This window comes from Sparus aurata, chromosome 11 (assembly GCF_900880675.1).
Source record: "Sparus aurata chromosome 11, fSpaAur1.1, whole genome shotgun sequence".
NCBI lineage: Eukaryota > Metazoa > Chordata > Actinopteri > Spariformes > Sparidae > Sparus > Sparus aurata.
Genome location: NC_044197.1, coordinates 21,280,330 through 21,297,421, shown reverse-complemented (window position 1 = coordinate 21,297,421; position 17,092 = coordinate 21,280,330). Strand labels below are relative to the sequence as shown.

General features: G+C 40.9%; 2 protein-coding genes across 4 annotated transcripts; both read left to right on the top strand.

The window, feature by feature from the left end:
- Positions 1-516: 516 nt before the first annotated feature.
- ccdc124 (coiled-coil domain containing 124) lies at positions 517-3,475 on the top strand. Its single transcript, XM_030433662.1, has 5 exons — positions 517-648; positions 1,263-1,440; positions 2,342-2,540; positions 2,686-2,791; positions 2,911-3,475. The coding sequence occupies exons 2-5, from the start codon at positions 1,282-1,284 to the stop codon at positions 3,113-3,115; spliced, it is 669 nt and encodes a 222-aa protein (XP_030289522.1). The 5' UTR covers positions 517-648; positions 1,263-1,281; the 3' UTR covers positions 3,116-3,475.
- Positions 3,476-4,206: 731 nt separating this feature from the next.
- On the top strand, positions 4,207-16,849 carry kcnn1b (potassium intermediate/small conductance calcium-activated channel, subfamily N, member 1b). 3 transcript variants are annotated; one of them, XR_003985982.1, is made up of 10 exons: positions 4,207-6,136; positions 7,692-8,825; positions 8,980-9,405; positions 10,681-10,776; positions 11,042-11,460; positions 11,662-11,803; positions 12,674-12,784; positions 12,948-13,079; positions 13,306-13,375; positions 14,899-14,949. XR_003985982.1 is itself a non-coding variant. In XM_030433655.1 (10 exons), exons 2-10 carry the CDS (start codon positions 7,707-7,709, stop codon positions 15,184-15,186), a joined length of 2,799 nt encoding a protein of 932 aa, XP_030289515.1. In that variant the 5' UTR covers positions 4,207-6,136; positions 7,692-7,706; the 3' UTR covers positions 15,187-16,849. The 3 variants fall into 3 exon arrangements, 2 of the variants coding, with proteins under 2 accessions (XP_030289515.1, XP_030289516.1); XM_030433655.1 differs by having other exon boundaries at positions 12,948-13,075; positions 14,899-16,849; XM_030433656.1 differs by lacking the exon at positions 14,899-14,949 and having other exon boundaries at positions 13,306-14,302.
- The last annotated feature ends 243 nt before the right edge of the window (positions 16,850-17,092 follow it).

Sequence of the window (17,092 nt, the reverse complement as noted above, 5' to 3'; positions counted from 1 at the left end):
GTCAATCAATCCAGTATTGAGGTGTTTAGACGTTTTAGAGTGTAGTGTAGTAGATTTTGCGCAATGTAGCCTTAATTTTAACTGTGCTTAGCCCTTGACATAAATAATACTTGGTCAGATTTAAAATTTGTATCTAAATGACGTATATATTTTCTTTGACAGTAAAAGAAATTAGGAGGATTGTACTGACGACATGCTCAGTGACTTTAAGATGAAAACAATACGAAATTCAGACTGAAACATACAATGAAACAATAACAAACTTAATGAATACTTCTTGAGGATGGCTTACAATGAGGCACATGTGTTGCAAACAGACCTGAGATTGAGATTCAGGTGAAGCTGTCTATGACATAATATTTCATCGCTGGCAAAAAATAATGCTTCGTTGCATTTTAAAAAGCAATAATACTGCTAAACGGAACAAAATACGTTTCTTGACATTGAGATATCAATACAGAACAACTAAAAGTATTCAGTTATATCTCTAAAGTCAAGTATAAAGTCTAAAAAAGTGGAACGTCTCACCGTTGATCGAGCAGCTACGTCATCAGAGTGCGCGGTGCTCTCAGAGAGGAGGTGGCAGATGCCTCTTCGAAACAACAGCCAACTGTCGACTACTTACGACCAGTTTTTCCTATCATACTGGTATGTCACCATGTTTAAACGATTGCATGTTGTGATCATTATCCTCTTAGCTAAACTTCGGTGATACTAAATTTTGACTGGTCAGCTGTTTGACAAGCAAACCATCCTTGTTTTTCAGGCGAACATCAGCTAGCTAGAGCTAACTAGCTACACTGACAGGCAAAACTGAAACAATGTGTAGCCCGTTTTACAGAATTCCGTTAGCCTAATGTTTACTTAAAAAAAACTCTTCTTTTCCAAGTCGCCTGTATTGTTAAACTGCGTGTTCCTTAACCCAGATGTGCACACAGATAGGTAAGCTGGTTCTGGTAGATAACTAGCAGGCAGCATTGACTTGCGTTACCTTATGCAAACGTTATAGGAAGTTAATTTAGGTAGACTAATGATACTAACATTACATGCTTCTCAAAAGAGCTGCTGCACATTGCCCATCGTTTGTTTTTGTCAGTATTCATGTGATAAACGCCAGTCAAAGTCTTTGACAAAGGCACTTACTTTTTTGTAGGGTTTTGAATCACCAAATTGTACTGGAAAAAGACAATATCGCTATCTGACGCCAGCCTTGAAAAGTGACTTGTCAGTCAGACTATTCTGATTTTGTTCTTGTTTCTCAGCTGAAGAGCAGCTGTTGGGATGCCAAAGAAGTTCCAGGGCGAGAACTCCAAGGCGGCCACAGCCAGAGCCCGCAAGGCTGACGCCAAGGCAGTGGCGGACGCCCGCAAGAAGCAGCAGGAAGAGGATGCTCTGTGGCAGGAGACTGACAAACATGTACTCAAGAAAGAGCAGAGAAAGGTGAGCTGTCTCTCAAGGGAAGTTTCGTGTGCAAACTGTGGATTTTGCATAGTTGTGCAGCTCAGTTTGACTTCGAGGATATGCAGCTCCATCTTTAATCATGTGTGTACGAGTTATGATTGAGAAACAAGTGACAAGGCAGAAAATCAGGATTACCACAACACTCTGGACAGGAACCCTGCTTGTGGCTTCTTATTTATCATGCACAACTATCCTCATGTCTGAAGTCTAATCAGGTGACAGTTATTCTGACTTGACTTGACAATAAAACTGCTCAGCCACATATTCTGCCATTACAAAAAATATTCAGTTTTGATTCCTACACTGTCAGACATGTTTATAACTGAGGTATAGTTTCTGGGTGTGTCTAATATTTTGGCCCAGTCATTTGTATACATGAGAGGGACAGAATATTAGAACACCTTTTTTGACAGTGTCAACATGACTTTGAACATATTTGGAAGCTTTGGAGCAACATAAATCGTATACATGATTGATTCTGAGAGAGGGGGAATTTCTTTCGCTTTACTTACTGCACTGCACTGTACTGTACTGCACTGCACTGCTATCACTCTCTTAGACACGCCCCCCCCCCCCCCCGTTTCAGCACGGCCTAACTTCACAACTTGCCATTTACCAGCAGAAGTCCAATGACTACAGGTGACAGTCTTATGAGGGCTTAACATGTGATACATTTCAGCATTACTTCTCACACCTTGTAGTATTTACTGCATTGTCTTGATCCTCAGTGCTGTCAGGGGCAAATTAGCAAAGCTTGTTGAATGGTGAAAGATTGCGTATGCCGTGATACATGTAATAGCTGAACAGTTGTAAAACAGCAGATTTTACAGATTGTAGCAGAAGTACAAAAGTCTGATGAGAAAGCCTTCTGTCGTTGCAGGATGACAAGGAGAAGAAGAGACTCGAGCTCTTGGAGAGGAAGAAGGAAAACCAGAGACTTCTGGATGAGGAATCTGCCCGCATAAAAGGCAGAGCCCAGAGGGAGGCTGCACTTGGAGGAAAAGTGACTCGTGCCCAGATTGACGAGGTGCTTCAGAATGAGCGGCTGAAGCAGGAGGATCAGGAAATAAAGCCGAAAGGTAAAGTTGAGGTTGATAATGATGACTAAATACTCGGGCTACAATAAGATACAATCTGATGAAGTCTGTTTCGGGTTCAAATCAATGATTTTTATTTCCCACGGCATCCCCTTTGTCATCTTTCCTGTAAAATGTGCTCCTACAGAAAAGAGCCACCTGGAGGTTCCCCTGGAGGAGAATGTGAACAGAATCATTCCTGATGAAGGAGCCGTGGAAGCCAGGACAATAGAAGACGCCATCGCTGTGCTCAGGTACTGATTGGCTGGCCATTCATACTGTGTGTGAATTCTCTAATGTTGGGTACAGTTTAAGAATCTTAGGCTTACAAAACATGTGAATCCCTCGTACATCCCTCTCTTCCTGTCTCCAGCACTGGACCTGAGGACTTGGACCATCACCCAGAGCGGAGGATGAAAGCAGCGTTTGCTTCCTATGAGGAGGCCAACATGCCTCGCCTAAAAAAGGAGAACCCCAACATGAGGTTGTCTCAGCTGAAGCAACTGCTGAAGAAAGAGTGGATGAAGTCGCCAGAGAATCCCCTGAACCAACGCTTTGCCACCTACAACACAAAATGAATGCACTGTTTCCCCCCATGACTCCATCGGAAAACTGTCTGCCTATGCACATTGGAGACTTCCATTTAAAAATTTGAATAATTTCATCTAAAAATGAGCGTTACTGATGAGAGCCGCCCAGAAACAATCTCTACAGTTCCAGAGGACTTAGATTTGTTGGTTCACTCACTAGAAGGGACAAGCTGATTTTCCCTTATCAAGGCCACAACTGATCATCATGTCTGTGCACGTGGCCTCTAATAAGAAATTAAGCATCTAATAAGTTTGATTACATCTTTTTTTTTTCTCTAGCACTTCTGGGGAGATGGGAGAGCAGATGTTTTGAGAGTAACTTATTAAAGTTCACCACTCGATCATGAACATCTCTTGTTGCTTCTCCCTTGTTCTAAGAAGGCACATTAATCAACTCACACACACTGAAGTCAACATTTTTGCCAGGTGCGGCTGTTGTACGATCCTTACCCCGAAAATCACATGACAGTTACAATGACTTTATCTACAAAGATATTGGTCAATTTAAAGTAGTTGCTTAAAATTATGTATTTTTTTCTGTTACTTTGGCAAGTGACCAACTAGTTTGAAATGCGCTGTTTGTTTGCTTAAATAGTGAAGTGGTTTGACATTGAACATAAAACCACAGTGAAGTAACAGCCTTACTGTGAAAATGTGCATGACAGCGTTTGTCTACTGAGATGTTTTTCTTGTCATCAGGTCTGTCAGCTAGTAAACAAGGACCCAAGATGCTCCTGAAGAGAGTCGGTTAACTGCAGCAAATGTAAAATGTGACGGCCTTGGCCGCCGATTAGGGCTGTTGTCTCATAAGCTCAAGTATTTTCACAAGATAATTGTAGTTGATACTTTCCTCCCAATATTTTAAGGCGTCGTTCCAAGCAGAGGTTTATCAACTTTAACCAATAAAAGAAACTGTCACCTCGTGGCCTGATAACTCTACTGCAGAAAATACAGGAGTAGTTCTGCAGTTCTTTACAGGCTGACGGATGCTCTTCAGTACGTTATTAATGACAAGTTTTTTTGTTTTGTTTTTTTGCATACAGCCCTCTCCAGGCTTACGCAACAAATATGATATGTGAATATGTTTGTTTTGTTTTTGTGATCATCTACAGGCCTCAAACTGTGGCTGCCTTTGGCCTCCCTTATCTGCTCCAGCAGACTTGAAGGTTTCATTATCTGCACAAATGTATTGGTGAAATGAGATTAGATGGATGGTGACTGACTGAAAACAGAGAACACTCAGAGCTGTGTTGGTGCTGTGGTGTGTCTGTTTTTGAAATAAGTAATACAAAGTGCAGAACCGGGTCGTACACTGCTTTCCGAGGAAATGTCTCCAGTAGCCAAAACAAAACAACTCTAATCCAATTAACCGCACCAACAAAATGAACGCCTTAGGGACATATTTTCTGTTTGCTTTTGCCATCCAATCCAACATTTCCGGAATTATTTCTGTACGTGCTCAACACAAACGTGGTTGTACTTGTTGCTTCTGAATTAGCTTGCATTCATTTATAAGGCCAGCAGTGGTGTCCAGCGCTGCCATTGGTCACAAAGGTTTTCTCCAGCACAGCAACATTTATATACTGAGCTGCTGAGGCAGCAAGCTGCAGGCTTTGTAGGTTTGTCTGATGCTAGTGAGAGAGATAGACAGCAGGAGGAAAAACTGAGCTTTAGCAGCCTAAATGTAAGAAATGTTTATATATACTGAGATCACAGTTAAATTAAACTGGTGTTATAAAGGAAATGGGGTTCAACAAAATAAGGCTCCTCCAGCAGCCTGAAAATTACAGGAAAAAAATGCAGAGTGTAGCCATTTACACATTTTAAATGCTTGGTAAATGTAAAAAATTGCTGCTATGATTAGTCGATTGATCGATTATCTGCCAATTATTAATTGATCATAGGTCTGAGAAGTTTTTCAGCTTCTAAAATGTGGACATTTTCTGGATTCCTTTTGTCCTCCATGACAGTAAACTGAATATCTTTGGCTTGTGGACAAAACCAGACATTTGAGGAAGTCATCAATTAACATTTTTCACAATTTTCCAGCATATCATGGCCCAGACAATCAGTTAATCAAGAAAATGAATGACTCAGTCATTGATAATGATAATAAATGGAACTCGCCGCCCCTGTTTTTTGGATGATAATCAAGAAAAGCAATTATGCTTCTTGAAAGAAGTTTGTATTTTTTAAATGACATGTACTTCACGCTGGAAGGCATCAGACCTGTTTCTTCTTTGCCTTTTTGTCTTTCTAAATGGCACAAAAAAGAAAAAAAAAAAACACTTCTGCAGACCAAATGCAGATTTTGTACATCTGAGATGATGGATTTCATCGTATATTTTAAAAATAATATTTGTAATCTTCTTTTTTAAAGTAGAATTATTGTTAGTTATTCTCGTTACATTTGTTGCTTCATCTCAGACAGATCTGAGGAGGCTTAGCACTCACTGGCTGTATCCATTCAGAACCAGATTTTTAAAAAGACCACCTTTGTCCAGTCGGGCTGCTGTGGCGGAGGAGATAAGAGACTGTGCGACGGCCTTTGAACCACAGAGCTTCAATGACAAGTTTTTTTGCGTTGTACACAACCAGTCCCTTTTCTTTCCCCTAGCAACCAATCAGCCCGTTCCCAATTTATTGAGATGTCTTTGAGCTTGTGCTTGTGATGTTCAGCCTTAAAACTCTGGTCTGATGTTACAGGTTTTTTTGTTCTTCTGCATTTAAACCTGTCACTGCACCCTCCCACTCCCTGTCCATTTGCATCGCAACCCTTTACCAGGCCAGCTGCTGCTGCCCTTTTCTTTCTTCATGTTGAATTCTAATCATTACTTTCAAAGGAAAGCGTCTCCAAAGCTCCTTTATCAAGTGTCCGTACTGGGAGGAGGCAAGCCGCTGTCCAACACCCACTCAGGCTGCTCCTCTTCATCTAAACACTTCTGATCTGCAGAGAGGGAGCAACCTGCCTTTTCAAGTTTGGACGGAAATAACATATGGAAGAAGAAGGTAAGGATCACCAGTAGAAGTGATGATTTGTTTATATGTTATTTTTATTTATTAAGGAGAAAGTTAAAAATACAGATGTTGAAATGCAGCCAAAGGGTTATATTTCAAAAGAGGACAACCACCAGTTGGATTGATTAGGCTTGCACTCTTATAAAGTGTTTCGCACTCACAGAAAATTAAGTTGTAAAGCCTGTTAAGATCTCACGCTGTTCTTTTTTTAGCTGCGCTTTAGAAATTAACCATATAGTATGCCTTTTATACATGAATCGGGGGGACATTTGTTATGAAATAAAAGTTTAATTCCAAACTTTTCTTTTTTTGGTGGTTGAAAGATGATCACTGTCAGTGCTCCGTCACAGTAAAAATGATAAAATGGTAGAAAACTCAAAATAACATCTAATCGTTAAACCTTCAATTTAAATCTTTAGCACAATGACACTCAATGATTCTAAATTATGAATTGCTTTTCTCCAAAGTGATCAGTATACATCTCTGAGCCGTGAGCGGAGGGTGGTCACATCTGCTTCTGACAGAGTGTTTCACATTCAAAACCAGCTGAACACACAATTTGAGATTTAACAAATCATTGCCAAAGCTGAGTAAACAGACCACATGTAAGCACAGGAGTGTATTAATAATCAAATTACAACCCACTGTTGTGTTTACTTTGAATTGACTGCTTTTCCTGAGCGATGGTCAGTCAGGGATCTTTCTCCAGCCTGGACTTTATACCTTATGTTCACATATGGGATTTGTTTATGACAGAGGAGGAAAGATAAAAGTATCAATTAATGGATAAAGCGGGCACATCATTCAGCAACATCACAACATCCTGCACCCAAGTGCGTTTCAGGATCTTTGAAATTACTAATTTTTCTATTGCACTTATCCAGTCGACTGACCGGCCACTTGTCACATTCACCCATTCATACACTTCAACATGCAGCCAAAGGAGACGGGGAATGGAACCAGCGACCTTCCGATTACTGGATGACCAGCTCTGAATTCACAGCCTCCACAAATGAAATGATTTATAAACCATTCACTAAACAATTATTTATTTTGGAGTTGCAACTGATGTTCATAATGCTTTATCAATGGTTAATGGGTACTGTGTTCATCTGTAAACATTATGTGGATGGCCATTTTAAAGCCGCGGCTGATGTTCATAAACTTTTCCAATTGCTTTGTGATTAGCTCTATAGAATTTCAATGTTTGTTAACAGTGAAATAACTATTAACTTAAGTTTAATTAGCTATAAATTTAACATTTATTCATGATGGTTATAAAATGTAACTGATCTTTATTTCATGTCATCTGGCTCTTTTCTCATCTTCCATCTTTCTTCACAGTCTAAGGTCGGGAGGGAAATTCTGGAGAAACAGCTGATTTATTAAGAGAATTATTCCCAAGTCGTCAAATACTGACGCTTTGGGTCGCAAAGTGTGTTTGTATTTGACGACTTGGGAATGAGACTCAATCAAATATCTCAAATGTCTCCAGAATTGCCTTCACGAACTTTAAGAGTGATCTGTGTATGTGATCTCATTTCAGCTCTGCAGTGATGCCATGAGGTTGATTTTAGTTAAACCCACCAATGCAACACGTCGCCTTGACTCAACGGGTGAAGTCTTCCACGATGGGGACCACGCTCATTGCACCTCAGGAGGTCCGTCACGTCTGACAAAATCTCCTGAGGGGGTACCCGACCGATTCTCTGGTTCCTCTGTGGAAGCATCGTCTTCCCCGCAGGAGACGAGTCTGTGCTGTGTTTCATCTTTGCCCCACGAAAGGTCAAATGGAATCAGTCCACCAAGAGTTTCAGGTCAGATGTCGCCACTGAAAACCCGAAACTTAACTTTGTCACAGCTGAGTGACCAGGACTGGCTGCTGCTTTGTGGCCAGGTTAGCAGCGTAGGAGATGATTCGCCCTCAGCAGAGAGAGCAGGGGCTAGTGTGGGACATCCAAACCACAGTGACCGATGTGGCTGTTCCTGTCCTGATGCACACCAACATTCAGACGCTTCGAGTTTTCATCCGCATTCCAAACGGGGCACAGTCCAAGACTGCGTCTCCAGAGTTTCAAACAAGAGAAGCCTTTCATCTTCACCACAGACCCAGCTTTTCTCTCAGTGCACCCAAGCTCCAACCACTTGCCAGGTTTTACCACAACAAACTAACCAAAGGGATCTTTTGAAACCTGCGACAAACCATCCACAGGAGAACCTCATGCTCCAGTGCAGTGACCAAGAAGGTCGGAAGGAGCTATTGCAGCCTTGCGATCATTCTAAATTTAAAGACGTAGGCCAAGCAAATTTATTCAACATCCCTCTGAACTCCATTGGATGTGCTGACACAAATCAGAAACATCTTCCTCAGCCTGCTGTCCCCGCAGACCTCAACTGGAGAGAGCTTTTTGGTAAAGAACCACTGCTTGTTCAGCAATGTCGAAAGCATGACTCCAACTGCTCAATGAGCGGCGATCAAACCTGCAAGTCGTCCGAAGACCCCTCCATTGTCCTCAAGTGCCGTCACCTCCCTTACAGACCTTTAACCAGCGCTCCGAGGGTGAAGAGGTCGTCTACTCCGGCCAGTAGCAAAAGCGTCCAGTCCTTCTCCATCAGCCAGTATAGCTCTCTGGACAACCCGGATTTAGTGGAGGAGAGACCTAGACAGCGACAGTGTCAGGTACATAAATTCTTCCTGGCAACTTTATTTAGATCTTCTTAAGTTAATCCGGGGAGACTTTGCCAATATTTGCCTGAAAAGGAAAGTTCAGTCCCTGATTGGCTTGATGCCATCCCCTGTACTGACTGACCATCACTTTCACTTTCTTTTGCAGACTAACTCTCAGCACCTCAGTGGATCCAAACCGACTCCTCTACCTACTACTGACATGTTTGAAACTGGTGGCATAGTTAATGGGGACGCATTGCGATCTCTGAGCGGCCACAGCACCTCCAGGTCCAGTCTCGCAGATGTTCACTCAGGCCAGCAGCCTCTTCAGCTTCTTCACAGCGCCATCCTGGAGGATGCCTTCTCCAAAGTGATCAGAGAAGATTCCAGCAAGGCCAACAGTGAACACCTGACCAGGGAGGACGGTACAGTGCCACAGAAGAAGACCAAGGACATTAGCTACCGGCTGGGTCAGAGGAAAGCTCTCTTTGGGAAGCGGAAACAGTTGAGCGACTACGCGTTGGTCTGTGGGATGTTTGGCATCATCGTCATGGTGATCGAGACAGAGTTGTCAAGGGGATATTACAGTAAGGTATTGTACTCCTCTGTCGACTCACTTTATTTATAAAATAAAGTACAAAGGAGTGTATGGTAGAGCAGAAAAATTAATCATACTGTAGAGTGGTTTGACATTTTGTACAAGTATATCAGGTTTTCATCACTTGCCCCTCTAGTAACAACTGGTCTTTGTCTTAAGTCAGATGAGAACATTTTTCAGGTTAATTTCTTCCCTCTCCTGAGCCATGCACATGCCAGCCTCAGGATGATTGATGCACTATGGAGCCAGTAGCCCCTTTCACACAGGAGAAGACGCATTAAAGCCACAGCGGCAGTTCGCCAATTCTCCGCCGATGGTGATTAACACAGAAAGAAGCATCTCCGCCTTAAAGACGAAACGCTGTGTAATTCACACAGAAAGCCGGTGCTGCGGCTCCTAAAAAGGCATGATGGTACACTTCGTGATGATGACGTCAGTGTGTTTTCAAGGTGTTTCCCCGGTGTCCCCCCTGTCAATCTAAACCCGTGGACGGTTTATAATCATATTGATGCTGTTATAATGTGTCGTGATAGAGATCTCGATCCACCAGACATCCTGGAAAGTGATACGTTCTTCGCACTAAATTACATAATTACATAATCGCTATCAGTAAACTGGAAGCTGTTTGGCTCTCTCACTCACGGGGACGGAGGCTGATTTCTGGGGGAAAGTTCACTGAAGTCTCGGTCGGGAGGGCTGACCGTCGCAGTGATTTCTTTTTTACAACAAACACTTGGTGAGTTTTTTGCCAGTGACAGACGCTGATTTTCGGGCATTTTCGGACATGTAACGTTGCTTTGTGGGACGTTTCTCTTTATTAAGTTGAGTGAACTACCTGTTTAGTTAACAGATCATTCGATCGACATGCCCTCGATATGCAAAGCCGGCATATCCATTCACACTGGTTCAGTTCGCCAACAATGTGCCTCTGATACTACCTCCAGAGGCATATCAGCGCCAGAGCGAAATTTCACCCTCGCTGCCCCCGAGAGATTCACACTGAGACGAAGGCGGGGAATAGGCGCAGGAGCCCGGCATCCAAAAGGCAGTGTGAATGGGGCTAGTGAGATTTCAAAGAAGTTTATGTAGTTTTCGCATTCTGGTCTTTGAATAGTCTGTTTTTTTCACCTAAGCACTTGTTTTTGAATATCTTGTGCATCTATATTGCACAAAGTGGAGTACTTTGAGGTCACAAAATGGCATTTTTTTTGCCAGGTGCCTGGAAGAACAATTATTAGGTGTACATTAAGTGTTGTCTTTGTCTTACAGGAATCCATATATTCATATGTACTGAAAGGCCTGATCAGCCTCTCTACTGCTGTTCTTCTTGGACTCATTGTGTTGTACCATGCACGGGAGATTCAGGTATGTGGATGAATCAAGGGAACTTAAAGCATACAGTGCTTGGTACCTCTGGTAAACCTTATTGTTTTTATTGGCCAAGTCAGCCATGTGGTTCATCTGATTTTGGGGCACAAAAGTAGATAAACTATTGTCTGATTACTGTTTTGATAAAGGCTAAATAATCTTTTAGTTTAAATGAAAAACATCATCATGCACCAGTACAGTCCCTGTTCTTCTTTGGAGGTCAATTGGGTCATCATCCTTAAGTCTTCTCTTCTTTCTACAGCTCTTCATGGTGGACAACGGAGCAGACGATTGGAGGATAGCTATGACCCCCGAGCGCATCCTCTTTGTGGTGTTGGAGCTCTTCATCTGTGCCATCCATCCGATCCCGGGCCAGTACGTCTTCACGTGGACCGCTCGACTGGCCTTCAGCTACACGGCATCGGTCGCGGACGCCGATGTCAACATCATCCTCTCTGTGCCGATGTTCATGCGCCTCTACCTGATCGGCCGGGTCATGCTGCTCCACAGCAAGCTGTTCACAGATGCTTCCTCCCGCAGCATCGGGGCTCTCAACAAGATCAGCTTTGACACCCGTTTTGTGATGAAGACTCTGATGACCATCTGCCCCGGCACGGTTCTGCTGGTCTTCAGTGTTTCCTGTTGGATCATCGCAGCGTGGACAGTGCGCGTTTGTGAGAGGTATCAGCTTAAAACTTCTAAACTTCTTAGGCTACATCTTACATTAGTAACCAGCTGCATTGCTTCAGTATAACAGGTTTGTGTATTCCTATTCTCCATCTTCTTATGGTGGTTATCCTTTTGAGTAAGACAAATCAGTGATATTCTAGTATTTAGGACTTGCATCGCCTGCTGTTACAACCAGGTTTCTTTTCTCTCCAGGTATCATGATGCACAGGAGGTGACCAGTACCTTTCTTGGAGCAATGTGGCTGATCTCCATCACCTTTCTGTCCATCGGCTACGGCGACATGGTCCCCCACACCTACTGTGGCAAGGGGGTGTGCCTGCTTACAGGAATCATGGTGAGATTGCGGTACAAAATCTGGCCTTGAATTTAGAATAAACATAGTATGTTATTTGTGAATAAACTCATATCATTTATATAAAAATTATGCAAATTATATAAAGATCAAATGAAACATTTAAATGTTGTTGTGTTTTCACCACAGCTAAAGCCAATACATTTTTACCTAACACCTCGATATATAATTCATGATAATTGTAGCTGGATGGAATATCATTTTAGCCTCTACAAAGAACTTTTTTCTTTGATTCTAGCAACCACTTTAAACAAAATATGATGAGGGTGAACAAACTTTTAATGTTTAGAAATTTCACTTCCGATCATCCTGGCCACAATAATTGTAATTCACAATTTTATCACAATAACCACCATTAAATATACTTAAAACTCTTATATTGGCACTATACTTGACCTGTTAAGAAAGAATATTGTGCAGAGATGGGAGTGGAGACTGGAGGTGTTGAATACATTTACACAATTCAATCTAATTTAACTAATTTTTCGTAGGGGATACCATGTCAGCCATGGTAACAGGCTTAGTATTTTGGGATGACTGAAAAGATGTGGGCTCCATCCTTGTGATAATTCACAATAATCTGGAAATGTACATAGGAGTGTACGCTAGTTAGCTAGAAAGCTTTTTAAAGTAATCACAATTATCACAAATTCACAATCATCCCAACTATGTAAATTCACCACAATTTAACTTATCCCAAGTGTTTTTAATATAGATTGTATAGAGGCATCAGTATTAAAGACAAACTGTTTCATAACCAGGCAAAAGATCCTCTGAGTTCAGCTTGGAAGTTTTACTTCTAGATATATATAGTCGATGTTATTAATGATTGTGATGTGCTCTCCTCCTCAGGGAGCAGGCTGTACAGCCTTAGTGGTGGCTGTTGTTGCGAGGAAGTCAGAACTCACCAGAGCTGAGAAGCACGTCCATAACTTCATGATGGATACTCAGATCTACAAAAAGGTCGTTTTTCACTCACACATACAAATTGATTTGACTTTTTTAAACATACATTAACAGTAAACTTACTAGAAAAATAAAAATAAATAATTACGACATGAAACAAACATGATCTGCCACATTCCTACTGTGCAGTTTCATCTGCTCGGTGTTCTTTCCTCCTCAGATTAAAAACACTGCAGCCAATGTGTTGAGGGAGACCTGGCTCATCTACAAAAACACCAAGCTGGTCAAGAAGGTCGATCGTGCCAGGGTACGCCATCATCAGCGTAAATTCCTGCAAGCCATTCACCAGTAGGTATGAATATGTCATCGCCAGGGAGTGTAGCATAAAGACAAAAAGAAAGCTCATTCATATTTCATTATCAATGTTGGTAATAATAATGATCGTTAGATACAGTTTGTTGACATGTTTATTCATTTATCTATGTAGGTTATGACTTCAGTTGTTGTCAGCACAAACTGTTCTCTGCATTTATTTCACTTTGCACAAAAGTGACTTTGGCTCTGATTTTCACTTTTAGACTGCGAGCAGTCAAACTGGAGCAGAGAAAACTGACTGATCAGGCCAATACAGTTGCTGACGTTGCCAAGGTTTGTATTTGAGGTGTCATTCACAACAAAATTGTCAAAGCACAAATATTTTGCTTATTGTAAACCTCACTTGAATGTTTGACATTCACTGTGGAATGATGTGTTTAGCAGAGTTTCACACATTCATCGGCTGAGGGGAGAGAGTGTCTCTGTGCTCCCCTGAACCAGTTTACCACATGAAATTACGAGCAGGTTTTTGTTACATCACGAGTCATTTGGAAGTCAATCATGGTGCAATTAGCAGCACTTACAAGTGTTAAGTGCAAACTTGATGCCTCAAGTACTTTAAGTAGGAGACACCCTGTGATCCGGCCGATTTGCATTTTCATAAATTACATATTGTTCAATGTGTTCTTCTCCTGAGAGTTTATAAAATGTTGTTAAGAAATAATAGTGTAATATGTAATTCCGCTTTCAGTTGAGTTTTTCATGATATTGTGTTTTTACAGTGTTTATTTGTGGGCCTTCCATGAGTCCATCCCACACATGAAATGAAGTGTATGGAGCACTGAAACAAGTCAACATCAAAAATAAATAAAATAGCCAGAGAAATACATTAACATGCCATCAAGTACGACAAAATGTAAGAATTAATGAATTAATAAAATGCAACATAAGTTGATATTTCTGGATTAATTTCTTTAAGGGATCTTTTGTCCTCATGGAATCTAAAAAAAGTTGTTTTCACTATATTAGCTTATTACCTCGAGTTGCCCTTTAATCACTATTATGATAAAACACACACAATCTTTTAAGAAATTCACATTTGTTCGGTTTTTACTTTCAATCATGTTAATTGGAACAACGGGACTTACGATTTCAGCATTGTCTGTGTCTGTTCAAATAAAACTTTAACTGTAAATGTTCAAAGAAAAGGAAAGAGAAAATACAAAAATAATACATTTGTGTGTGTTTATTTATTATCATTTATTCATATATAAACACATGAATAATTTAAAATAAATGAATAAAGGGGGTATAAATACAAAGGTGAATAAAAACAAAAGAAAATTCAAACCATGTTATGCTCCATTTTACAGATTAATTAATGCCTATAGTTATTTTTAATATTTCTGGTGCATTTAATGGCATATCATTTAGTAATTGTTAATTGTTTTATTTTTGATTCTGACAGTTTAAGTTCTCCATATGTATGCGGTCTTACACTTCATCTTATATATGAATGGACTCACCGAGGGCCCACAGTTTCACTGCTGTAAATACACCATATCACAAGGATTATGGGGTTTACATTTTACCCTAACTAAAATTCACGTCTCGTCTGTTGTTTTTCTACTATGCCAGTGCTTTGGCAACACCCACCTTTTTACCTAGCCTTTCTTTTTCTTGGATATAATTGTATTTTTCCACCAGGGTCGAGTAGATGATTGCAACTTTTCTGTGTTTATGATCTGTATTCAAAAATGTGTGATATTGGGGAGCGAGGTCCCCCACCACACCAACCGTGAAGTCTCCTCAAAAGGACTCCAGATGTGTGAACTGTCCTCCCCGTTGCTTTCCAGACTCAGAACATGATGTATGACCTTGTGTCGGAGCTGCAGCACCGCAGCGAGGAGCTGGACAGGAGGATCGTCGCTCTGGAAGACAAACTGGACTCCATCCTTCTCAGTGTGCAGTCGCTGCCCGTTGTGCTTTCTCAGGCAATAACAAAGCTACAAAAGGATTTCCTGGACGACTTGGCCTGTCGAGTCCATTTCCTGTCATCCTCCCTGAGCTCTGAATGCTGTTCAGTCCCTGCCAGGCCGCTCTGTCCAGGACCCACCACACCAGAGACACCATACAGCTCCTAGGCCACACTCAGTGTTTTTTATCTCTTTAAATGTTCATGCTGGGAAGGATTTTCTCAACATGCACACTCTTTTTTTGTAGTAGCACTCTGCTACACATTCATAAAGTTACACACATTCACCCCTGGGAGTTACAGCCGCTGTCTCATACTGAGCAGGTTCAATGAAAAGGGAAGTGCCTCGGTTAGGGGATTCTTGAGGAAGGGGAGATCATTATTCCTTCATTTCCTCTGCTTGTCAGTCCAGGGAGCAGGTTTTCATCTGGAAGTACACAAACATAAGTCCACAGAGCCTCTGTTGATCCATATAGGAAGAGGATTTGTAAGTTGGCTTCATGGAAAATTATAATGTTACTGTCAATGTCAATCAAATCCATGATTAAAACAGCTTATCCTGTATACACTCTAATCATTAATTCACGCATAAAAAGGAACTACGAATGATTTTTTTTCAAGGACACCTCTGAGCTCACAGACCTCACCTGAACAAGCCTTATTTATTTTCGCTCACCAGTCAACTAATTTGCTAAATGTAATAAAAAGTTAATCCTTGTGGAACTGGAAACATTCTTATTAGATTGTTATATTCTTGAAGGCAGCTTTGATTGCTGATTATCAATGATCGTCTTAGAAGTATACAAGTCACTGTCTTGTTCCTGCGCTGAACTGGCAGTGAAAGTGATGGAAAAAGCTGTCTCTCCTTTATGGCTGAGGTTGTGTAGTAGGGCGTGTCCCACAAATGAATATGTAAAACAGATGGTCAGACCAAACCATTATGATTGTGCCAAATGCCACATTAAAGCCTAGAGGGGGAGAAACATTGCAGTCTGGGCACCATTTCCTTGTGATATAACATTCATTTAATGCAGCATCTTCTTTAAAAGGCCCTGTAACTTTTCTCTTTTCACATCATTGTTATCTTGGTTGATTTGTGCTCCTTTTGTAACTACATTTCCATATGGTGATTTGCTGCTTCCTGCTTTAGTATTTTTTGAAGTTGGAAACAGTTGAGAAATGTTTGTTTGAAATAAAGATAATTCATATTTTAGAACTTGGGAAAATCCTAGTCCTGAAACCCAGAGTTTCCCTTAGGCTATACTACATTTATATCTTAGTCTGTTTGTATGAATGAGAAGTCACAGGTGTACTTTGCAGCTGTCACACATTGTACTTTTTTATCTAATACATTTAGGCCCTTGCCCTTAGCCAGCAATACGGTCACCAAGATGTGGACCTCAGGAATAATTTCCTTTTTTTAAAAAAAAAAAAAAAAAAGGCTTTTTTTAATATAGCCTAAAAAAACAGCGCTGATAACTGTCTAATCAGAAGTTGAAAACATCTAGTCAATCCTTTAAGTGTCTGCCTGCAGTGCTACTTTTATTTTATGTATTATGTTCACATAATTGCTGATGATCAAGAATTTGTCACTTGTTGGTGTACCTGTTGGTGTATAATAACAACAATAATGCAATATATTTGTGTTTACACTTCAGGGACACAGAATGGGAATAGTGTCCTGCTGTAAATGTATCAGGTTATCTTATCAGGAGATGATGATTTGTCATTTCACCACAAATAAATACACATATATGCTCACCTCTTTTATCATTTCTGGTTGAAATAAGTCAATTCAATCCACATCAAATAAACAACTTGGGGAAAAGACAGTAGTTTGTCAGTGTTTTCTTGTCTTTTTTAAGTTACTCACTACTCAGGTCATTTTTTCAGTAATTGTACCCTCAGTCAAGTGGTTATTTTGATGACTTGCTTTACTTATACTCTTGATTTTTGGCTGCTCTCTCTTCCTCTTCCCCTCCTTTCACTGCTTCTAAACTGACAGCTGCTGTGACGGTGTGGGAGAGACAAAATGAAGAACAGAGATGAAGAACATGGAAAAGAGGAGAAACCTG